This window comes from Alligator sinensis, unplaced genomic scaffold (assembly GCF_000455745.1).
Source record: "Alligator sinensis unplaced genomic scaffold, ASM45574v1 scaffold955_1, whole genome shotgun sequence".
NCBI classification, from domain to species: Eukaryota; Metazoa; Chordata; order Crocodylia; family Alligatoridae; genus Alligator; species Alligator sinensis.
In genome coordinates this window covers 463,839-486,962 of record NW_005842791.1, presented here as the reverse complement: position 1 = coordinate 486,962, position 23,124 = coordinate 463,839, and the positions used below count along the sequence as shown (strand labels likewise).

The 23,124-nt window shown below is 50.4% G+C and overlaps 2 protein-coding genes across 3 annotated transcripts; both read right to left on the bottom strand.

Annotated features, from left to right (window-relative positions):
* Nucleotides 1–1,675: 1,675 nt before the first annotated feature.
* LOC102378490 (olfactory receptor 4E1-like) lies at nt 1,676–5,671 on the bottom strand. 2 transcript variants are annotated; one of them, XM_006035000.1, is made up of 3 exons: nt 5,593–5,671; nt 4,190–4,287; nt 1,676–2,874 (listed from the first exon to the last, which is right to left on the bottom strand). In XM_006035000.1, exon 3 carries the CDS (start codon nt 2,849–2,851, stop codon nt 1,916–1,918), a length of 936 nt encoding a protein of 311 aa, XP_006035062.1. In that variant the 5' UTR covers nt 2,852–2,874; nt 4,190–4,287; nt 5,593–5,671; the 3' UTR covers nt 1,676–1,915. The 2 variants fall into 2 exon arrangements, with proteins under 2 accessions (XP_006035062.1, XP_025046950.1); XM_025191165.1 differs by lacking the exon at nt 5,593–5,671 and adding an exon at nt 4,625–4,693.
* Nucleotides 5,672–9,524: 3,853 nt separating this feature from the next.
* Nucleotides 9,525–21,295, bottom strand: LOC102387212 (olfactory receptor 4E1-like). The gene is made up of 3 exons (XM_006035034.1): nt 21,253–21,295; nt 14,639–14,776; nt 9,525–10,474 (listed from the first exon to the last, which is right to left on the bottom strand). Exons 1-3 carry the CDS (start codon nt 21,266–21,268, stop codon nt 9,525–9,527), a joined length of 1,104 nt encoding a protein of 367 aa, XP_006035096.1. The 5' UTR covers nt 21,269–21,295.
* Nucleotides 21,296–23,124: the final 1,829 nt, after the last annotated feature.

Here is a 23,124-nt window from a genome sequence, read left to right as displayed (position 1 = left end):
GGACCCAGGCATCCTGCATCTACTCCCCTCTTCCCCGCTGGGTCAGGAACAGATGGCAGGGGATGAGCTGAGGGGCAGGCAGGACATTGGTAGCTTCTCCAAGAGTCACTCCTGAAACCCCGTTTGTGGGGTGACTACAAGGGGAGATGGATATGGAATAGCTGGGCTGCAGCCTGCTATGACTCCTGCCTGGAAGCGTGCCCCCCACCGCCCCCAAAGCAGGTCTCTGTCCTGCCTTTTGCAAGCCCCCTGCCACTCCTTGCTGACAGCTTTCAGTAAGAGCCTGAATTCATGAGGCTGCTCCTCCCTGTTGATTTGCTGGAGCTCCTAACAGGGCCCAAAGGCAATGATTAAGAGCTTGCAGGTGTGTGTGCACTGGAGGCATTGCAGCAGCACTGAGCTGGGAGAAGGGGCATGGGACAGCAGAGCTCCAGAGAAGACAGGCGGGTCTGATCCCTGGCTGGTGTGACTCACGGCAGCTCCACCTTGGGGCAGGAGCACTGCTTAGCTTGACCCCTGCTCTCATCTTAACCCTGGCTAGGACAGCTGCTGTTGATGAAGGGGCAAGAACCCAGAAAGGGCAGCAACATGGAAACCTCTCCAGTGGGATACCCCATGCAGCCCTGCGTCACTAAAGCTGGTGAGGGACCAGGAGCCCAGAATCCCTGTTCCCAGGAAGGCCGTGCACTGAGAAAAGGGATTTTCATTCCCATCCAGAACCCAGAAAAAGCCTGGATTTGCCCTCCAAATTCAAGTGCCGTGAGAGCTAATCCCAGCTTCCCCTTCTGAGGCTTCAGAATCACTCTCCATACCCTCTGAGTTTACAATATATAACCCATTTCAGATCCATAGCAAGCTTGAAATCAAAATCTCCACTCTTTAATTCTGGGATGACCAAACCTGTACTTCCCCCCACCCCTGTACATTTGAAACAAAATCACTGTAAAAAACCCAAATGTTCCCAGTGCAGCCAGGATGAAAACCCACCAACTAGGTTGAAATGGCAGCTTCTGATGGGATGAAACAGCTTGGCCGGAGAATGCCCCTCCCTGGTGAAGCCTCACTGCTGCCAGTGGTCATGAGCTGTCGTGGCTAGGCACATTGTGCTATTATGGGTCCCAAGAGGGATGCCTGTGTGAGGCAGCTGGAGGGAACTGCAGGTCTCCCCCACCCTCTGGCCCTGTAGCACAGCCCTGGGTTATCGTTCAGCACAGCTGAATGCCCCAGTCTTCCTGCAGCATCACACTGGGTTATCATGAAGAGGCAGAGGACAGGGCACTCTCTTGAACCGCTATGCCCCTGCTGCCCCCACAGGCAGGTACCAGGGTGCAGGCTGTAGGTGCTGGGTTCAGGAAGCCAGGGGAGGGGAGTTGCATGCTCATCCATGAGAGGAAGCAGCGACACAGAGCTTCTTGGGCAAGGAGCTCGCTGGAGGGTCAGACTGGGAGAGGCTACTGTGGTCATTTCTACTGTGTTTGGGGAAATAGAAGCATGTATTCCCCATCCCCACCCTGATGCCAATGATAAGGACTACATCTGTCCTGTGTAACCCATTCCCTTTCCTAACAGAAACAACCCCACAGGGCCTGAGTTTGGGCTAAGCACTCAAAAAACCTCCAGGCTGCATGGACTGGTAGCAGAACCATGTATCCAGGGCACAGCCCCCGTGGACCTGCCTGCGGCATTCAAACCATAGCCCAACATCTCAACTGGGCTGGGCTGGGCGGGTCCAGTGGGAAGCTCCATGTGACAGGAGCTCTTTTGGGAGTGAAGGCAGGGATCAACCCAAACTATACCTTGAGCAAACATTGTGTGAAGACAAGACCCGAAGACAATGAGCTGTCCAGAGGCAGGGGCACAGGGGAGCAGGGAAGACAGGTCAGACAGGACATTGACATCCCACCCTGGCCCAGTCTCATTTGTCCATGGCATTGACCTGCCAGCCCCGCAGCTTGCTGAGGGCATTCTGCATGTCCTCATTGCGCAGGGTATAGATGATCGGGTTGAGCAGAGGGGTGACAGCTGTGAAGAATATGGACACCACCTTGTCAGCTGCCAGGCTCTTTGCAGGGCGGAGGTAGATGAAGATACAGTGGCCCAGGAAGAGTATGACGACTGTCAGGTGGGCTGCACAAGTGGACAGTGCCTTGTGCCGCCCCACGGAGAGGTGGTTCCTCAGTGAGACTAGGATGACCACATAGGAGACCACCAGCACCACAAAACAGACCACGGAGATCAGCCCTGAGTTGGAGACGATGAGCACTTCGAAGACGTAGGTGTCAGCACAGGCCAGTTTGATGACCAGGGGCACATCACAGAAGAAGTTGTCGATGGCATTGGGGCCGCAGTAGGGCAGATTGAGGGTCAGGGCAGTCAGGGCCACAGAGTGGACCAGACCACCCAGCCACATGGCAGTGGCCAGCTGCAGGCAGACGCGGCGACTCATGAGGGTGCTATAGTGAAGGGGGTGGCAGATGGCAGCGTAGCGGTCATAGGCCATGATGGTAAGAAGGAAGATCTCAGTGCAGGCAAAGAGGTGGAGGAAGAACATCTGGGCGATACACTCCCCAAAGGAGATGGCCTTCTGCTTTGCCAGGAAGTCAGCCAGCATCTTGGGCATGACCACGGAGGAGTGGCAGACATCGATAAAGGAGAGGTTGCTGAGGAAGAAGTACATGGGCACGTGGAGCCGCTGGTTGCAGGCAATGGTGAAGATGATGAGGCTGTTTCCCAGCAGGATCAGTGCATAGATGATGAAGAAGAAGGTGAAAAGAGCCAGCTCCATGGCATGGCTGGCAGTGAGGCCAGCCAGGATGAACTCGTGCACCTGGGTCTGGTTTGGCAGTGCCATGTCCTGCCTTGGCCTTCCTGCTCCTGGGAGGAGGGATGTGGAGAGAGAAGCAGGTGGTTACTTGAGGTATGGAGCAGCACGAAGTGCCCCTTCAGTGCTCTGGCCAATGCTTCAGGGAGGACTGCCACACCACTAAAATGCCCGGCAGAAGGCTTGCCAGTGCCCGGGAGAGCAAGCGAGATGGGGTGATACAGGAAGCTCCTTCCTATCCAGGCAGGCAAAGCATGAGCAAGAAGAGGGAGGACAAAAGCACATCAATGGGAAAGCCCTGACAAATGCGTGCATGAGGGCATGTGTCCCTGGGCTTCGAGCATCCTCTCAGCCCAGACCAGCGCTGGCTCGGCAGGGATGTGAAGAGGCTTATGAGGTGAACACCATCCTGACAAACATGTCAGGGACCGGCCTCTGGATCTGCAGAGCAAAAGCTGCTGCAGGCTGAGCTAGAGCCAGCTCCCAGCTGCCACTTTGGAAGCATACTCCCAGGAAGTCCTTTAATATCACAGAACAGCAGAACCACTGAGTGTTGTCCAAGCATTTCCCTTTACAAGGTTTGTCCTATGAAAAATGGAGATAGCTGAAGCCAAGAAACCTTTATGGGAAGATGCTTTCTGCGATTCTCAAAGCAGCCAAAGAGGCTCCAATGCCAATAGTTTTAATGGGAACTGCGCTCTCGGGTCTTTCCAGCAGCTTTGAAAATCTCAGCGGTGATGGACTGGGATTTGCAGTGTTTTTTTCCTTCCACAATAGCAATTTGGCCAAAAGATCTGTCATGATGTAACTGGGATGGTCCAGGACATGTGAGAGAGGTGCAAGGACTCCCATGGGTGAAATCTGTTATTGGACAAACTCTATAGCTGGGAGTGATGATGAGCTTTCAGGTACCTGAAGAAGGGTACTTAGTACTTGAAAACTTCTCTATGTCCCTCCCAGCTGGTCCAATAAGCTATCACCCGTGGCTCACAAAAATACTTGGGGTTTTTGTTTGTTTGTTTTGCAATTTTCTGACTTTATTTTATTTATTTTACTCCCCCCCCGACCTCTTTCCCCTCTCTCTCTGCTTTTTTCCTCATTCTCTGCTGCTTTCAGGGGAGCATAGAAAGAGGAATTAACCCGTGACAGCTGTTAGTCGTGTTACTTCTTGCAGGTCTATAAGATGCTCGGATATGATAGCAATAAGACTCCCATACCCACCAAACAGAACACACACTTTTTCTTTGAAGGATAAGCAGCCAAGCATTAGAAAAAGCTTTCTAAGAGGACACTTAAATGCTGGTCTAGGCTACTGAAGGAGGCTGAGGACTCCCCACCACTGGAAGTTTTTAAGAGTGGCTGAATTACCTGTCAGGAATAGGACAGTTGTATGGCTTCAGCCTCCGAACGGGGATATGGACCGTCTGCCCTCCTGCAGCAGCTGGCACTCCAACGATTTCTATGATCTATTTGGATAAAGGGAAAGATGCATGGCCTTTTTCAATGCAAAGTCTTTCCCAAGGCCTCTAGACTAGCAGGAACCAGGGTGATCAATTAGTCTGACCTCCGGTTAGAGAGTTTCATGGAGCAGTTGCTGCCCCAAGCCCATGACACTGGAATACCTCCAGCCTGGATACTGGTTCCAGTCTGGATCTGTCCAGCTTTTGGACTCCTAGCTTTCCAGGAGGCAGCCTCTTAACAAACATGACCCATCATTCCTGGTTTTGTGACCCTGTATTTGGCAGCATGAAGCTGCATGGGTTTTTTAATACAGTGATATGGAGTAGCATGTTCTGGCTTTACCTAGACATCCTAGCCCGGCAGAGAAAGGTCAGCTTCTTTGCAGGGGTCAGCCCACACATTTCCAGGCAGTGAAACCCCCAGTGCCGTGGGTCAGGGCCTTAGCTGGGATGGACACATTGAGGATGAGAGTCAGATGTGGGTTTCTGGCCCCCAGAGCAGTGAGGTGCTGGAACTACATATCCTACTGCGCAACACACCTGGATAAGTTGGCACCTGGGGTTATTGGGGGCAGGTGCCGGCATGAGTGGGAAATGAAGCCCAGTTGCACGGCTCCTTTCTCCTGCATTCTGGCGGATGTTTCATTTCACTCTTTTTTCAATTGAACATTGAACAGTTTGGCCAAAACAGTCCTTTTTTACCACCCCCAAATGCCCCAAACAAAAACCTGAGGTGTGAAAGCTTTTGGCCAGCCCCACTACTCACTCCAGAACCAGTGCCACAGACACGAGTGGCACAGCTCACAGAGGAAGTGGCTGGGTGCCTGGGTCAGAGTGGGCACACCTGAACTTGCTGAGGGCTCTCTCTCTGGCATCTGATGGAGCTCACCTGAAGCCCACTCTGCTGTGGCTTTACAGCCACTCAAGCACATTAGTTAAACCAAAGCTACCCTGGGCATTTGAATCTGTACTCATACTTCCAACTTCAGAGCAGGGTAGCTTCATGGGGAGAGAACAGACACCCTGTAAAGACTGGCAGAGTCAGAGGCCTCCAGCTGAGGCTTGATAGGAGGCAGAGGCTGCAATCTCCAAAAGGTTCTTAATGAAAACAGGACAGCAAAGTCCCAAATGGTCTGATGTTAGGGTAGGAAAAAAAAAGAAGCAATAGCAAACAAACAAAGCCCCCTTCTCCCTTCAAACAAGCAAAACCCCAGACATATACATATTTGATAATATATATATATATATAGGTGCATACAAACACACACACAATTTTAAACATGCAAAAATTGCATGAAAAAAGCCTTTTACCTTTGTGGTAGCTTCCAGTGAATTTGGGACTCCCTTCTGATGCTTTGCATAAAAGGAATGAAGGACTGCTTGGTCCAACAGAAGCAGGCACCTTCTCTCTCAGGGCCCCTTGCTTTAATTTTGATGACCATCACCAGGTGGAGAAAGAGGCAGCTGTCCTTCTGGGGCAGGCAGGTTGCCAGCGATCTCAGATTCACCCTTGAGCAGATTACATCTTTGCTCCTGGCCTTTGCAGGAATTTATCTTAGGAAAGTTCTCTCGATTAGCTTTCCCACAGTCTCTGATATATGAATATGAACCTGGCTGTCTCCTAATCTTCTTCCCTGGCAGCCCCTGGGCTAAGCCTCTGCGTTGCTAGTCTGAGAAGATAACCTCCCACCTTCATACAATCAACGTTTCTAAGTGGCTCTCTCCTGCAGGAGTCCCCTGTAACATCTCACTCTGGAGAGCCAGAGTGGTTCCAGTGCACTTATCCCCAAATACATAAACTTCTGCCTTGTTACTGAGCCACTGCGATGCAGTGTCATTTTGGGCCGGACACCAGGCTGCGGGGAAGCTGCGCGCTCTGGGGAGCTGGGGTCGGGGCGTCACTTTGCAAAAGTGGAGCCACACTGGGAGTTGTTAAGAAGTTCAGAGTTTCTGATCAAGGGATGAACCATGCAAGCAATAAGCAGGTGCTGCTGGGAGCTGTGCCCAGGGGCCAGGTCTCCAGTTGGTGTAAATCAATAGATCAACACTTTTTTATGCCAGCTGAGGACCCAGACCCTGGGAATTTGCCAGTTTTCCCCACACACAGAGCTTGCCCTTTTCATTGTGCTGTACATTAACTGTCTGGCAGACTGACCCCCGGGTGACTGAGCGCAGAATTCATACCATGGGGTTGCTGGCATTGGCTTGGTCTGAGCAGAGAGACAATGGAGTTACTAGGGGCAGGGGCAGGGGGGACTCATTTTGCTGTGCTGGGAACTTATTTTCTGCAGCTATTCAATATTCCTCTAGCAAAAGCCCCTGCCTGATACAGACCCACTGCCCCAGGCACCCACCCAGAGAGTCTGGATGGGAGCCAAACACACAACTTCAGCAGCAATACAAGAATAACAATGCGTGTGACCACCAAGACCTTGTGTTTTTGCCGCTCCTTGTTTTGGTGCAATATCTGCCTAGTGCCTACAACAGGCAAAAGCACATATTTAAATGATGCTAACTCTTTATTGGCTTTGTATAAGATAGAAACACAGTGGCTGAGATTGCTGAACAGCTCAAGCAAGATGCTAATTGAAAAATGGAGGAAGAAAATGGCTGAAGTCGCTCCTATTCTTTGGGTCTCAAAGTACAAAAACAACCCATTGCAACTGGAAGTGAAGGGGATGGAAATGTCTGTTACACTTTGGGGGCAAATTTTGAAATTTTAATTGGTCCTTTCCCCTTTTGTGGCAAAGCATGGTAAAAATGAGCCTGGTCCAGGACAGTAGCTTGTTATTTGCTCATTCAGTCATTTTCCCCTTAGCTGCTTGATTGCTTTCCCACAGTTGAGAGTTATAGAATGGATAACATGAGAGACTGCAGACACACCACTTCCCCAGACAGCTCTCACATTGTTGCATTCAGTGGCAAAAAAAGATGAAGGAACACCAGTGGTGGGAAGAAAGGGAATACCTGCATTCTCTTACTGCTCCCTTTCTCCTACTGGTCACGCTGGAGGAGAAAGCAAGCAGGTGAGAAATAATGCATATATTTTAATAATGCATATTATTTCCCCCCCCCATCCCCTTTAAGGCTTTTTTTTCCCCAGTCTTTGGAAAAAAAGGGAGAGAACTGGATAGGAAGTGGGAATTCTCCAGCAATTTCAAAACACAGGCATTTCTTAAAGCATTTTTAAAACTGACTTTAAAAAAAATCCATTTGGGATACAAGCCCATGTATTTCAACAAGAATGCTTCATCAAAAAAAGAACTGCAATCAGCAGCAGGCATCAGGCAGCATGGCACAGTCTTTTTAAAAGGTCTGTAGGTTCCTAAAGGACTTGGTTGGCTCCTAGAAGGGTTTATAGAAGTGCCTAAGGGACCTTGGTGCCAAGTCCAAGTGATTGCAGGCAGAATCTAGGCCTCAGTGTGTGCTGAAGATAGCTGAAGCTGGGAAACCTTTGTGAGAAGAGGTTTTATTAGATTCTCAAAGAGGCTCCAATGGGAGCTGGACTCTTGAGTCTTTGCAGCAGCTTTGGAAATCTCAGCTGTAATGTGATGGGACTTGCAGTGGAGAGTAGGGCCCAACTGTAGAGGTGAGGTAGGAGTTGGGTAAATGGCCTCAGCTCCTGGGACAATAAGAACTAACAGACTGGCTCAGCTCCAAGGGCCAGAATGCAGCCCGTAAGAGCAGCTAGCTCCTGGCATATCAAGGATGCTTCTGAGGCAGCTTATATGAGCGTAGTGAGATTAGGTGCAGACCAGCCTGTCTCTGACACTGTTAATTCCAATGGAAGCTGGGCTCTGAGGGTGCATCGACATGTGTACTTTAATGCGCACTAGCCTATTTAATGTTGCATTAAAGTGTCACTGAAAAAAACAGTGCTATTTAATTCATGAGCCTTAAACTAGATTAACGTGCATTAAGCATCACTTAAAAATCATGCTCTTTAGTTAATGTATATTAAGACAGGCTAATGTGCATTCTCCTAGTACTTCACAATGGAGGGTGCCTGTACATGAGTGTGGAGGCTGCTCTGATGTGCTGTAATTACAGTGCATTGGAGCAGACTTGATTCATTGAGCAGTCTCCTGCATCAGCATTTCCGTGCTTTAAAATGCCAGTGGGGGCACTTGAACTAAAAGGTCATTAAACGAGCTTTAGTCCAAGTGCCCCGCTACCATTTTGAAGCACAGATATGCTGGTATGTGAGATGCCGAAGAGCCACTTTAATTGAAGTGTTGCCCCCCCCAAATCCCGAGAGCATGTGTAAAAAGTGCCCGGAGGTACTAGATTTAATGTGTATTAACTAAAGCATGCTAGTGCACAGGTACATGCACCCTGAGCTCCCTGAGGAACAAACCCAGGCATGGTGCAGAGCTGGTCAGAAAACTGATCCCCCCCCCAATAAATATATTGTTGCTAAAAACTTTTTTTTGAGAGATTTTGACTCCTCTCTGGAAAACCCTTAAAACAACGACAACAACAACAACAACAACGCAGCTTTCCATTTTAATTGCTTGTTTCTTTGCATATTGGTTTTAAAAAATGAACACGCTGAAGTTTTCAATTTTTGGATTCTTGGTTTTCCTTCAGTTGCCTCCTCATTTTTACAGTAGAACAACACAGGAAGAAAGCAGAAATGGGAAATAGAGAGATGTCACCTGCCAAAAATCTAAAACCTGAAAATATATTTTTTGTCAGTTTTCCAGAACTAAAACAAAATTGGAATGAAAACATCACTTACAAATTTTCCATAAAAAAAAAGGAAGAAAGAAAAAAGAAACATGAAAAGGTATTGTGGATTTCTCAGCTTTCTCCCACTTGTCTAGTTCTCATCTAGGAAAAACACTGAAAGTAAAATAAGATCCCTATACATAACTGAAAATCCAGTTCTCATTTGTTGAGATGCGACACAACATGGAAACTTTCAGTTCACTCAAAATTCACCTGCCAAAAACTAGAAATAAGATCAATGGACTTTTTTCCAATTCTTAACAAAATCATTTCTGTTGAAGCCCTGTATTTAGATGGGAAATGCTCTTGGTGGCAAAGTGGGGGTGGAGTCTGGCTCTGACAGAGCTGGCTCAGACCCCAAATGCCAGGCACCTCAGGGAGCAGAGAGCCAAGGACAAAGACAGTGGAGCTACCATGGTTGGTGCAAGGAGAGAATGGGAAGAAGTATGGCCACGATGGGCACAGTCAATGGAGGCAGCTGGCAGGAAGCTGTGGGGTCCATGTTCCAGCCCTTACTTCTCCGCATCCACTTTACCCCCCATCAGCTTGTTGAGAGCCCTCTTCATGTCCTCATTGCGCAGGGTGTAGATGATGGGGTTGAGCAGTGGGGTGATGGCTGTAAAGAAGACTGACACAACCTTGTCCTCGGCCAGGCTGGTGGAGGGGCGGGAGTAGATGAAGATGCAGTGACCCAGGAAGAGTGTGACAACCGTCAGGTGGGCTGCACAGGTGGACAGTGCCTTGCGCTTCCCCATGGAGAGGCGGCTCCTCAGTGAGGTCAGGATGACCCCATAGGAGACCACGAGCACCACAAAGCAGACCACAGAGATAAGTCCTGAGTTGGAGACAATGAGCACCTCGATAACATAGGTGTCTGTGCAGGCCAGCTTGATCACAGGCGGCACGTCACAGAAGAAGTTGTCCACCTCCCGGGGCCCGCAATAAGGCAGCTTGATGGTCATGCTTGTGAGGGCTAAGGAGTGCACTGTCCCACCCAGCCATAGCACGCCAGTCAGCTGCAGGCAGACACGGCGGCTCATAATAGTGAGGTACTGCAGTGGGTGGCAGATGGCCACGTAGCGGTCATAGGCCATGACGGTGAGGAGGAAGATCTCAGTGCAGGTGAAGAGGTGGAGGAAGAACATCTGGGCCACACAGCCCCCAAAGGAGATGGTCTTTTCTGCAGAGAGGAAGTCAACCAGCATCTTAGGCACTGTGACAGAGGCATGGCAGATGTCGATGAAGGAGAGGTTGCTGAGGAAGAAGTACATGGGCGAGTGGAGCTGCCGGTCATGGACAATGGTTACTAAAACAAGGATATTCCCAGCCAGGGTCAGTAGGTAGAGAGGTAGGAAGACCATGAAGAGGACTCTCTGCATTGTGGGGTTGGAGGACAGCCCTACCAGGATGAATTCCCTCACCATTGTTTGGTTCAGGGTCGCCGCCTTGCCCATTCTTGTCCCTGGAGGAGAAAGGACATTGCTGCGGAGGTCAGGCAGAGTCCCCGGAGGTGGGTTCAGGGCCCCTAGAACCCAGAAGAACAATAGTGTACACAAGGAGCCAGCCCTCACCTGTATACACAAGAGCACACAAGGGTCTATAGGACCCAGCTGCGTCAGGACAGGTTCCTTATTGTTTTCCACTGTGCAGGGAGCAGTGACCGTCTCATTTCTCTGCTGCTAGGGATGCAGGACCCCTGGACACCGAACTGGAAGGGGACTCCAGGACCACAGGTTATCCCTCATTTTCATGGCAGCCTTTCAGATATCTGAAGTCTGCTATCATCTTTCCCCTTAATTACTTTTTCTCCAAACTAAACATACCCAGATCTTTCAACCTCTCCTCATACTCCTTCATCATTTTCTGTTGTCTACCTCAATCCTCCCCACTTTCTCCAAATCCTTCTTAAACTGTGGATCCCAGAACTGCATGCAGTAGTCTATGCGAGGTCTAATCAGCACCAAGTGGAGCGGCACTATTACCTCCCATGTCTTACATCTAATAGTCTTATTGACACCGGCCAAAGTGACATTTGCTTTTTTTGTAACTGTGTGACACCATTGGCTGAGTCTGTGGCACATCAAAACCCCCAGACCCTTCTCAGCAGTGAATCGCCAAGGGACTTACCTCCCATTCTGTACTTGTGAATTCAGTTATTTTCCCGTAGGTGTCTCACCTTCCATTGAATTGCACTGAACTTCATCCTGTTCTCTCTAGCCCAGATCTCCAGTCTATCACAATCCTTCTGACTTCTACTCCAGTTTACAGTCCTTCCCAGATTTGTGTCCTCTAAAAACTTGATACAGAGGCTCTCTATTCTGGCATCCAAATCACTGACAAACATGCGAAACAGCAGCACACATAGGATGGACCCCTGTGGAACCCCACTGGAAACCTCTGACATTGATCCATTCTTGCCCTTTGTTAGCCCTGTGGGTTAATTAAAACAGTACTTTCTTTTAGCCCATGCACATACACTTTACTTACAAGAAGGCTGCATGACACACTATCAAATGCCTTACTGAAGTCTAGAAATACTATACCCACTGCACTCCCTTCATTTACCCAGCTAGCTACTTTGTCAAAGAAGGACATCAAATGGGTTTGGCATGATTCATTCCTAATAAATTGCTGCTGGCTGTTCATGATCTGCCTTCCCCTTTCCAGAGGAAGTTATAGGTGGTCCTGCTTTTGAGCAGGGGGTTGGATTAGATGTGACCTCCTAAGGTCCCTTCCAACCCTCATTTTCTGTGATTCTGTGAAACTGGCTTCTTTATAAACTACTCCAGTAACTTCCCGAGGTGCTGAAGTCAGGCTGACTGGTCTGTGATTCCCTGGGGTTCTCCTTTTCCCAATTTTCAAAGAAAGGCACTATGCCAGCCCTTTTTCAGCCCTCCAGAACCTCTCCTGTCTCCCACAACTTGGAAAATACTACTGCCAAGGGATTCAAGATCTTTTCTGCCGGCTCCTTGGGATGGGTTACTGGGTCCAGTTCCATGTTGTTTCAGGGAAGCACGTTGTGTGACCTCACACTCTATATTGCATCTCATCCCTGCCTATTGCTTCAGCCCTCAAGGTCACCCAGTCCCTGCTGTATGACACCTCTCTATTGCCTATGTCTTTTTGCAGCATGCCATCAGGCCATTTGAATAGAGGTACAATAGGCAAAGGTACTGAGGCATTGCTGAAAATTTTGCTTAGATGCCTACTTGTATCTTCAGGGAACAAAATAATTGTAAATACCTGAGCCCTAACTCCTTTATATGGACCACGGAGCCAGGCATGTCAGCACTGCTGACAACCCTCTGCAAGCCTCTCGGAATAATTGTGCATCTGGCCCGAGATTTCTACAAATGGGACTAACATGAAATACATCCCTAGTTAACCCAGACCAAATATCTTGGAAACTCTGGTTTTAAGGCTGATTCTTAGTAGTTTCTGAGAGCTATTTTCTCCCCAGTAAAAAGGGGTGAGTGACTGTTAGGAAGCTATGCTAGTGGCAAACCCTAACTCCTTGGTGTTTAACTTTATCAGCAAAGCACAGATCAGACCACGATCCACTCTAGCTATTCTCCTCTCCCTCTCTACTAGACATTGATGTGATGCCTTTTGACACCCTTCCATTAGAAACTGATATATACTGTGAATTGGGGAAATTTACTTTCCTTATGGTTATGATTTTACTAGACTTTGTGAACGTTAACTCCTGAGGCTCTTGCTAACCACAGACTCACCCCTGAAAGCTGCTAAGATAGTGTTATCTAATGTTCTTAGTCTACATCATTTTTTTCTCAGAAAAGTTTACAGTTGTGGACCTGCTATATTGAAATGCTCTAACCAGGAACCTCTGGGTTTTAGTCCCAGCAGGAGCCTCACACACCTTGGTCTCAATTCCCAGCCTTAGTTTCAAACAACACCCAATTTTCTAATGATACTGTGATTCTAAGGAAGGTGAAGTCCTCCCTGCCCCAACACATATAGAAGCAGAAGAGGAAAAAAAAATTCTTTCCTGGCCCCAAGTGGCAAGCAGAAAATCCCAGAAGCCTGGGAAATATCCATAGTAGACAATAGATGTAGCTATTCCTAGACCACCCTGACCTAATGTTTGACCAACCTCTTCTTAAACACCCGCAATGAGGGAGATTTCATAAGTTCCCTAGGTATCTATTCCAGCACATCACTGCTGTAACAGTGAAAAAGTTCTTCTTGATATCCAACCTAAACCTCCTTTCCTGCAACTTCAAACCATTGTTCCATGTCCTACTCTCTGCAACAAGAGAGAAAAGGTGTCCTCCCTCTTTTTTATGGCAGCCCTTCAGCAATTTGAAGACTGCTATCATGTCCCCTCTTAAGCACCTTTCCTGGAAGCTTAATGCCTAGCTCCTTCAATCTCTCTTCATATGATTTGCCTTCCAAGCCCTGTATCATTTTTGTCACCTGCCTCTGGACCCTCTCTAACTTCTCCATGTCCTTTTAAAACTATGGAGCCAGAAACTGCACACAGTAATATGAGTTACACCCCCAAGTACCTCTCTCAGCCTGGCTGTAAGTGATCACAATAACTCTTTATGGAGAGTCTACAAAACACCCCACAGACCCTCAGCATTTATATACAGTGGCAGAGCTACACCCCATTCAGGACAGTCAGTAGTAATGCTAATTAACACTGGTTGTCAATTTTCCTTTGCCATATTTCTATGCTAGGAAGTTGGGTTTTGGATGACCCTGCACAGGAGAATCATTACTGATGGAATGGGAACACAAGCCTCTAAAAGTAACGCATTTCTTATATCAACTCATATGGAAGGGGACTCACAGAATGGGGTTTCAATAAGCCAAGAGTTAACTGAAGTGGCTTGGACCACATGTAGCTATGTATCATTTCTTAATTTAAAATTAAACCCCCTTTCCTTAGAGTCTGTTATTCCCCCTTCTACTCATTTCCTCTCCATTTAAAGAAGATCCAGTCCATTTGAGGTCTCTGAGCCAGGTGTCCTGTTGGTGCAGGTCAGTGTAGCCCTCTTGAGGGCAACAAAGCTGAGCTGATTTCCATCCTCTGAGTGTCTGGGCAAAAGCATTTACTGGGTTTGTTTGGTGTTTTTTTAGAGACAGCCATGACTCTCAGAACAAGCTTTCTTTAAAAGCTCTCCCCTGTAAGTCCCTAACCCTGATGGGGCCAGATGCACAAAGCACTGTAGCTGAACAAACATCACAACTGGTGAGGTTTGTCCTCCTTTTTATATACTTCTGATCTCAGAAAAAAACAAGGATTCACAGGGCTGTCCCCCCAGTTCTACACTGGTGTCATTCCACTTCCAGAAATGGGTAATTGCATGAGGTATCTTGATACACTTCTAGTAGCCCAAAGGGGCAGGAAGTGGGTACAAACTACCCTGCATCCCAGGTGAATGGTCCTCCCAGCTGCCAAGCTGTTCCAGGCATCCTGTGTACAGAGGAGGGAGAACTAGCCTGAGCGGGAAGATGGCAGCACACGACCAGAGTGGAGCTACCACCACCTGGGCACCGAGGTCACTGGGACAAGTCCTTAGTGAGTGTAAAACTACCCTGGATCAAGGGTGTCTCCAGCCCAGCATCCCACCCTGCTCAGGAATAGAGACTGACTTACCAGGGGGTGACGGCGTGAGGAGCATTGCTTGCCGGCCCACGCCTGCAGAGTTCTTTTGTTCCTCTCCAAATATAAAACCTCCTGTGTTCGCGTCAGCACAGCCTGTCATGGCAACAGCTTGTCCCAGGCTGTGGGGAGCTGGGGGTATGAGGCACAAGCGCAGAAGGCATTGTTAAAGGCACCCCAGTTCTTTCAGACACATTCCTCCACCCACCCATGCACACAGTGTCTGCCCTGTACCCATGTGGCCAGATGGGGAGGCAGACTGTCTTCTGAAGCTAGGGGAAAGCTGGCCAGCTCGAGAGAGCACATGCCTGTCCCTATCTTCCTGCAAACGACCCTGCCTCTGGGTTCTGCTTGGAGCCTCACTCCTTGGGGAGAAGTGGATGAGCAAGACAGAGAGATGGATGCTATGTAGGAGGAGGCGGGGGTAGATGTATTCATGAATGCATGAATGGAAGATTAGTTAGACAGAAAGATAGCTGTATAGGGCAATGAATGGGTAGATGGCCTGAGAGGTAGGAACCCAGGGCCACAGTCTGTTCCCTCTTACTAAAGGGTCTCATTTTTGCCGAAGAGGTCTCCTTTTAGGGCTGGGAGAGAAATCCAGGCTCCCTGCTAACCTCAGTGCCCCATCTCTCTGCTCAGACTACATGTGAAGGGATGGGCGAGCTCAGTCTAAACTACTTGGCAAGGTGCATGTGTGTGACAGCTGCCCCTAACTGAAGAATACAAGCCCAACTCTGTGCGAGCATACACACGTATGAAAACAAGAGTTTTTGCAGTCATTTATTGGAGAGAGTGGGCCCCGCTAAGAGAGAGCAAGAGCATGTGTGTGCATGTGCATACATCTGTGTTTGTGTGTTAGGCATGTCTCCATTACACTCCCCGCTCTTACCCCCCTGAGTTGGAGATAAGAGCTTTGCTGTTGAAAAGTGAATGCCCAGCCTGGGGGGGAGGCACTAAGCAATGGTCTGAGACCAGACATGTTAGTAAAGCTACTGAAGAGCCATTACATGGGAAAGCAGCTGCATCCCCAGTGACCACAGTCCATCCCAAATGGCTAGGCTGGAGGCAGCCAAGTCTTCTGCAGCTGGCAGCAGTTGGCTCATAGGAAAGATTTAAATTTAGGACATGCACAACTGGTATTGATTTCTATGAGTGTATTTTTAAATACAGCACCTACAATGTCTATTCTCTGAGTGCAAGGAAAATACAAGCCTGTGACTAGTCAGAAGGCTATGGTAGGTAGCATCATGCCACTATCACACCCTGGCTATGTGCCTGGGTGCTGTGATCATGGGGCCAACCTGGGTCCAGAAAGACAGACAGACGTGTGGCTGGGTGGGAGAGTAGAGAGGGGTGCCTGAGTTCACTTGCCAGTCAGGCCAAGACTGGGGTGTTGCCTTATGTTGGGCCTGGTATCTCTGGCACCAGTTTCCCACGCTATTTGTCCCACATTTCCTGCAGCAGGGCAGTCCCTGGGCTACAGCCAGAGTCAGAGCCAGAGGGGTTCCTTCCCTGCAAAGAAAAGCAAGCAGGGAGTGGCTGCACAAAGCCTTACATTGGGGTCTTCTCCTATACCAGGTGCTTCCAGATGCCACCTTCACCCAAAGCCACGAAGGAGCAGAAATGAAAGAACACAAGTGAGTCCTGCAGGATAGCAGCTCAGAGCAGCGAGATGGAAAGGCGAATGACTGCCCGCTAGATGGCAGGCGAGGACCGGCCACAGCCAGACTCACCCCTGCCCAGGTCCTGGACTAGCTCTGGGGAATGGCAGCCTTCCACACCAGAGAGGGGTAGCTGAAATTAAGTACTCCACCCCAGTATCCCCAACTGGATCAGGTACCTGCATCCCTCAGACTCCTCTGAAAGGACTCTGCATAGCACCAAGTCATTGAGGCAGACCCTCAGCTTGGGTAAGTGCCTTCTACCTCCTGCCCCACCACCTTCATGGGATGCGATGCCCCAAGCTCTGTGAAAGGAGGCCCCATGACCCAGGGCCTGGTGTAGGATCTGGGTGACAGGGATACAGGTCCCTGCTCTCCCCTGGAGGCCTTGCATGGCTTTCCGGCAGGTTTTTTAGTTTCAGATTCTTAAAGGCACCCAAGAGGGAAGACAGCTGCTGTGTGGGGAGCCGGGAGCATGGAGGCACCTGGATGCAAGTGAAAGTGAATGGCTCAGGGTACAGAGATGCTTTAGAAACTCCAGCCCACTCCCAGCTCTGCTCCTGCCCTAGGGCTGAATTTTCAGAGGCCCAGAGGGACAAACCTACAGAGGGGCTTAAGCAACAAGGCAGATTTTCCCAAGCACCGGGTCCCAGATCCCATTGGAAGTAAGTGGTCATTGGGCACCTAGAACACACTGATGCTTTTGCAAGTCTTTCTTGGCACTGTGTTGTTAGGAGCCAGAAAGACTTTGTGAACCCAGTCCTCAGCCTCCATGATCCCACATTTCCCAGTCCCACAGGCTGGGAGGAAGTATCTATTACAGGCAGTCAGGTGCTCAGGCAGTGCATCTATCTGAGCTCATTAGCTCCACGAGGCCTCATCTACCCCGTGGGCATGGCACTGCTTGAACAAATTGGAGACAGGCCAGTGGAGGGCAAGGAAAGCGGTTAGGGGGCTGAGGCACATGGTTTCTGGTGTAGATATGGGAATGCATAGACAAAGAAGGGGAGGAGGGGGTTATAAATGTCTGGGTAAGAAATCACACGAGCCAGCACTAAACGTGTGCCAAAGTCCAGCCTAGCACACAGGCTGAGAACTTGTTCCACAGCATAACAAGGGGCAATGACTGTGGGCATGTGTATGGGGTCTACTTTACATAACCCACCAGGGTTAAACACTCTTGAACCTATTTATATGCACAGTGTCCCCAACAGGCAGGTCAGTGCTTCGATCTTATTTTTGCAGCTGGGAGACAGGGGCACCATTTTGGGATCAAGGTGCCCAGTGGTACAAAGGACAACCCGGTGGGGAAGGGGACCCCAAAACCTGCAGGTATCTATCAGTGAGCAGCCAGCAATACCTCTTTTGGGGTTCCCATGTGCGCCCAGCCTCTTTTGCAGCTTCTCCTCTGTGGAGTCTTGCTTGTGTGTATAGGAGAGGGACTCATCCCTTGGCATGAGGGACATCCAGCAGCTAGAGCTGGAAAAGGCCCCTTTGCCTCATGGTGACACCATTAGGGCTTCCAGCCCTGGACTGTCCCTCAGCCTGCTTAGGGTCTGCTGAGCTCCTCCCAGCCCTGGCCCTGCCCCAGGCCAGCTCACAGCCTCCTCCACGCTCCCCTTCCTTCCCTTGCCCAGAGCCCTCTAGCCCTGGCCTTGCTCTCTCCCTCTTATAGCCTTGTGGGGTGGGGCCTCCCATCTTGGCTCCACCCTCTTAAAGGGCCCTTGGCTCTTTTTTTTTTGTCTCCATAAAAGAGAAACAAATGCTCATTGCAAAGAGGGAAGGTCATTGAGGGGGAGGATGGGTGCAACTTGGTGCTTCAGGGATGCACAGTAGATGCCTTCCTGGGCCTGTTGGTATCTCCACCAGAACTTCCCCCAGTAGAGAATAGGGGGATCCCAAAGGTCTTAGGGCAGCTGCTTGGGTTGTGAAGCCAGTGGGGTGAAGTGTCCCAGTGGTAAGGGCTGGGGATGTGGACTGTAGTCACCTGAAGCACAGGTGGAGTCCAGACTGAGCTCCCAAGGAGCACAAGGGTATCCAGAGGGGGTCCAACATCAGAGCTGCAGTCTGGAGTGATAGCTGGAGTTAAGCCGTCAGGGAATCATAGAAACACAGAACCAGGCTAGAGCCAAGACAAGCCAGGAGTCCAGCCAGAAACAGGAATCAAAGCCAAAGTCAGGACTGAAATCAGGAGTCAAGAGTCAAAGCCAGAAACACAGAGACCAGAGCACAGTCTTTGCCCAGAGGTACAGGGGGCCTCAATCTCAGCCCCTGAGACAGCAGGCTCTGGATGAAGGGAGTGATGCCCAGAGCACCCAGCAGCAGAGCCTTGCCCTACAGCACAGGGGAGGGTGAGGAGCCTCCCCTGTCCCTCCCAACCTGCCCTGGGGGAAACACCTTCCTGACCCACAGCACATGAACAAGGTACCACAGTCAGGCACGGGGGTGTTTGCCCCAGCTCAGAGCACCCCCTGTCCCCTCCTCATCCTGTCTGCAGCCCTGATATTCAGGAGGAAGGGGACCCTCCTCACCCACGACTATCCCATGCACCTGCAGCCCAGGGCTGTCTAAGAGACCAGATCCCTCAACGAAGGGTGCAGGGGGCTTGTGGAGATTGGAAGGAGGTCTGAATGGTGGTGAAGAGGAGCTCACTGGCAGGTGACAGAGACAGACAGAGAAGGAGCTCACTACAGGGACAGCAAGAGGGCAGGAAGCCCAGTGCCTCTTGGACAGCTAAAGAGGTGGCACACAGATTGGCTCCATCTGACAAAGACTGAAAGCCAAGCCCTGGCCCTGCCATGCAGGGTCTCTGCAGCCTCCTCCTCCTCTGCGGTGAGTAGCATTCCCCACCTGCGCTGCTCTGGTCCAGGGGTCCGGTTTTCCCTGCCTCACTCTCTGCCTTTCCTCCCCCAGGGGCAGCGAGATGTGCCCTGGCCCAGGTGTCCCAGCCACCACGGCTCACGGTGCTGGCAGGAGGACGGCTTCACATCTCCTGCAACCACAGCTTCACCCCACATCAGACGATGTACTGGTACCAGCAGCCCCCACTGGGCCAGGGGGCCCTGATTCTCTTGGGGAGCGGGTATGATGGGGCCTCGTCCGCGGGGGAACTCACCATGGAAGTGTACAAGACCTCCCGCTCCAGCACCCTTTCCCGGGATGGTGCCAGGCTGCACAATGCCGGTGTCTACTATTGCGCTGTGAGAGACACAGTGAGGGGGGCAGAGGCAACAGCTGCACAAAACCCCCCAGCCTGACTTCCTGCTGCCACATGCACCCACAGTACATGCTGTTGGTTGCTGTCCTGGCTCCTGTCCCACATGGCCACTCCTCACCACCTCCAGGGGCACTGCAGCTCCTCCCGAGAGGGACCATCCAGTCCCAGCTCCGCCTGACACCAACCTGTCCCCAGTAATTGGCTCAGGGGGTCTCAGTCACATGCGAAGGCAGAGGGTGACTGGGCTCAGGCTGCTCCCTCGAGAGAAGTGTTTCTCAACTGCGACAGGTTCCAGGACCCCTTGGAAAATGCCAGCTCTGAGCTTCCACTTGGTTTTTTACTCCAGAAAATGACTAGAGCAATTCTCTTGTGCCAAAGAATGGAGAGAGCACAGCAGGGCAGGATGTTTTTGACACTCTGAGTTTGTTTTGTGAGTCCTGGTTGTGAACCTAACAGTGCTGCTCTTGTGCTGCAGCCCTGAAAGAAGGTCAAAGCACCCCTGGTGCTGGGGCACCCTTGCTAGGAACCACTGCTTTGGAGTGGGGAGGCTCAACCTGGAATTGCTTGTTCGGATCACCCCAATCCTCCCGGATCACTGCAGCCACTGACTGCTACCCTGGCTGCCCTCCCCCATGGCCACCTGCTTTCTTAGGGGCCCCAATGCCTTTGTGAACCCAGTCCTCAGCCTCCTCGCTCCCAACTTCCCCAGCCCCAGAGGCTGGGAGGAAAGATCTATTACAGATTGTCAGGTGCTCAGGTAGTGCATCTTTGGGAGCACATTAGCTTCATATGGCCTCATCTATCCCATGAACATGACAGTGCTTGAACCTGGAGAAGTTGTAGAGAGTCCGAGAGAGGGCAATGGAAATGGTTAGGGGGCTGGGGTATGTGGCTTCTCGGGAGGGACTGGGGGGACTGGGGTTATTCAGCCTGCAGAAAAAGAGATGGAGAGGGACTTTGATAGGAGCCTTCAACTACCTGCAGGGGGGTTCCATAGAGGATGGAGCTGGACTATTCTCAGTGGTGGCAGATGACAGAACAAGGAGCAATGGGCTCAAGTTGAAGCAAGGGAAGTAGAGGTTAGACATTAAGAAGAATGTACTCCCCAGGAGGGTGGTGAAACACTGGAATAGTTTACCTAGAAAGGTTGTCTAAACTCGACCCTTGGTGGTTTTTAAGATCAGGCTAGACAAAGCCTTGGCTGGGATTGTATTTGGCGATGGACCTGCTTGGACCAAGGGGCTGGGCTACTTGTGACCTCCTAATGTCCCTTCCAACCTACATTGTCTGTGATTCTATGATCTGCACCAGTACAGTGAAAGCAGTACAGCTCCATGGTGTGCAAGCACTTGTAGTGTACAGTGTATAACGCTGTATGAAGGATATTAAGTGCTTATGGTGTATAAGGTTTCTTGCACTGGCATTGGTATGGGAAGGAATAAAGGGGGGGGGGCAGAGGCGGGTATAACTGCCTGGGTAAGAAATCACACATGAACCAGCACAGACAGACTGGAACTAAATCTGCATGTCAGACCTAGCACACATAGGGCAAGAATTTGTTCTGCAGCATAACAAGGGGCAATGATGGTGGGCACACTTATGGGGTCTAGTTTACATCACCCCTGCAAGGCCTCACAGCCTGGAGCCCATCCATCCAGTGTGTGTGTGTGCGGTGGGGGGGGTGTCCCAGAGCCTGCAGGTATCCAGCAGTGACCAGACACCAGTACCTTTGTTTGGGCCCATGTGGTCCCTGTCCAGTCCCAGCCTCTTTTGCAGTTGCTCTTCTGCGGTGCCTTGCTTGTGTGTGTTTGGGAGATGCCTCATCCCTTGGGAGGGGGAGCATCCAACAGCTACAGCTGGTATCGGTCCCTTTGCAGCCTCCCAGTGCCTCCCTCTCTCCCACAACATCTTACCTCCCTTCCCTTGCCCAGAACTCATCTGGTCCTGGCCTTGTTCTCTCCCTCTTATAGCCTTGCTGGGTGGGGCTTCCAGCCTGACTCCACCCTCTTAAAGGGCCCTTGGCTCTTTTTTTGTCTGTTCCATAAAGGAGAAACGAATAGCCATTGCAAAGGGGATAGGTGATGGGGTGCAGGAAGGAGGGAGGTGCACCTTGGTGCTTCAGGGATGCACAGTAGATGCCTCCCTGGGCCTGTAGGCAACTGAACTCCATCAGGAGTCCTGCCAGGGGTACAGTGGGTCCTAAAGCTCTTTATGCAGCTGCTTAGGCTGTGAAGATGGTGGGGTGAAGTATCCCAGTGGCAAGAGCTGCGGTGGGGACAGTAGTCACCTGAATTCATAGATTTCATAGACATTAGGGCTGGAAGGGACCTTGGAAGATCATCAAGGCCAGCCCCCTGCCCAAAGGGCAGGAAGTCAGCTGGGGTCATAGGATCCCAGCAAGATAAACTTCCAAATTTCTCTTGAAGGTGTTCAAAGTGGGTGCTTGAACCATCTCCGGTGGCAGGCTATTCCAGACCTTGGGGGCTCGGACAGTAAAGAAGTTCTTCCTTATGTCCAGCCTAAAATGGTCATGGAAGAGTTTGTGACCATTTGACCTTATCATTCCTTGGGGCACTCTGGTGAACAGACGTTCCCCCAGATCCTTGTGAATACCCCTGATAAACTTATAGGCGTCCACCAGATCACCCCTGAGCCTGCACTTTTCCATACTGAAAAGTCCCATGGCTCTCAGCCTCTCATCATAAGGTCTGTTTTCCTGACCTCTGATCATGCCTGTGGCTCTCCTCTGCACTCTCTCAAGCTTCTCCACATCCTTTTTGAATTGTGGAGCCCAAAACTGGACAAAGCAGAGGTGAAGTCTAGACTGAGCTCCCAAGGAGTATGGGAGGATCCAGAGGGGTCCAACATTGGAGCTGGAGGCAGGAGCATTATCTGGAGTCAGGGAATCATAGAAACACAGGACCAGGCAAGAGCCAAGACAAGCCAAGGGTCCAGCTAGAAACAGGAATCAAAACCAGAGTCAGGACTGATATCAGGAGCCAAGAGTCAAAGCCAGAAAGACACAGAGACCTGAAACACGTAGCTCAGTCTTGGCCCAGACAAGAGGACCGCAAGCTGGGCTTGGCTGCGAAGGACTGGAGCAGGTGGGACCAGTCACCTGTAGCTTCAGGGGATTGGTTACCCTAATTGCCCCACATAGCCCAGCTGGGATCAGGACACTGCTCTGGGCTTGCTATAGCCACATTTGTAAGGGGATGAATTGCCCTGATCTTCCGATTGGGATTGGCAGGGTCCAGGGTTCAGCTCTGGTCTCCTTACACCCAGAGCTGCTGAATATCCCACTTTGCACCTCTTTTGGTCTGCAGGTATTGGCGTGCCTCTGACAGCTTTCCCTCCCGCCTGTGCTTGAGCTGGTATATAATCAATCAGCTTATCCACTAATCAATAAGCTTACCTTTAAGTCTTGAGCAGTAGCCTGGGGCTATAGAATAAGGATCTGTGTATCAGGAAGGAGCTTATTAGTAATTGAACATAAGAACTGATGTTTTGGGCTCTGGATAAGAATTGAGCTGTATGTAATCAGCTAAAATCCTATTGAAATAACCAGGCTCTTTCCTAACCTATTGGCAGCCTCAGCT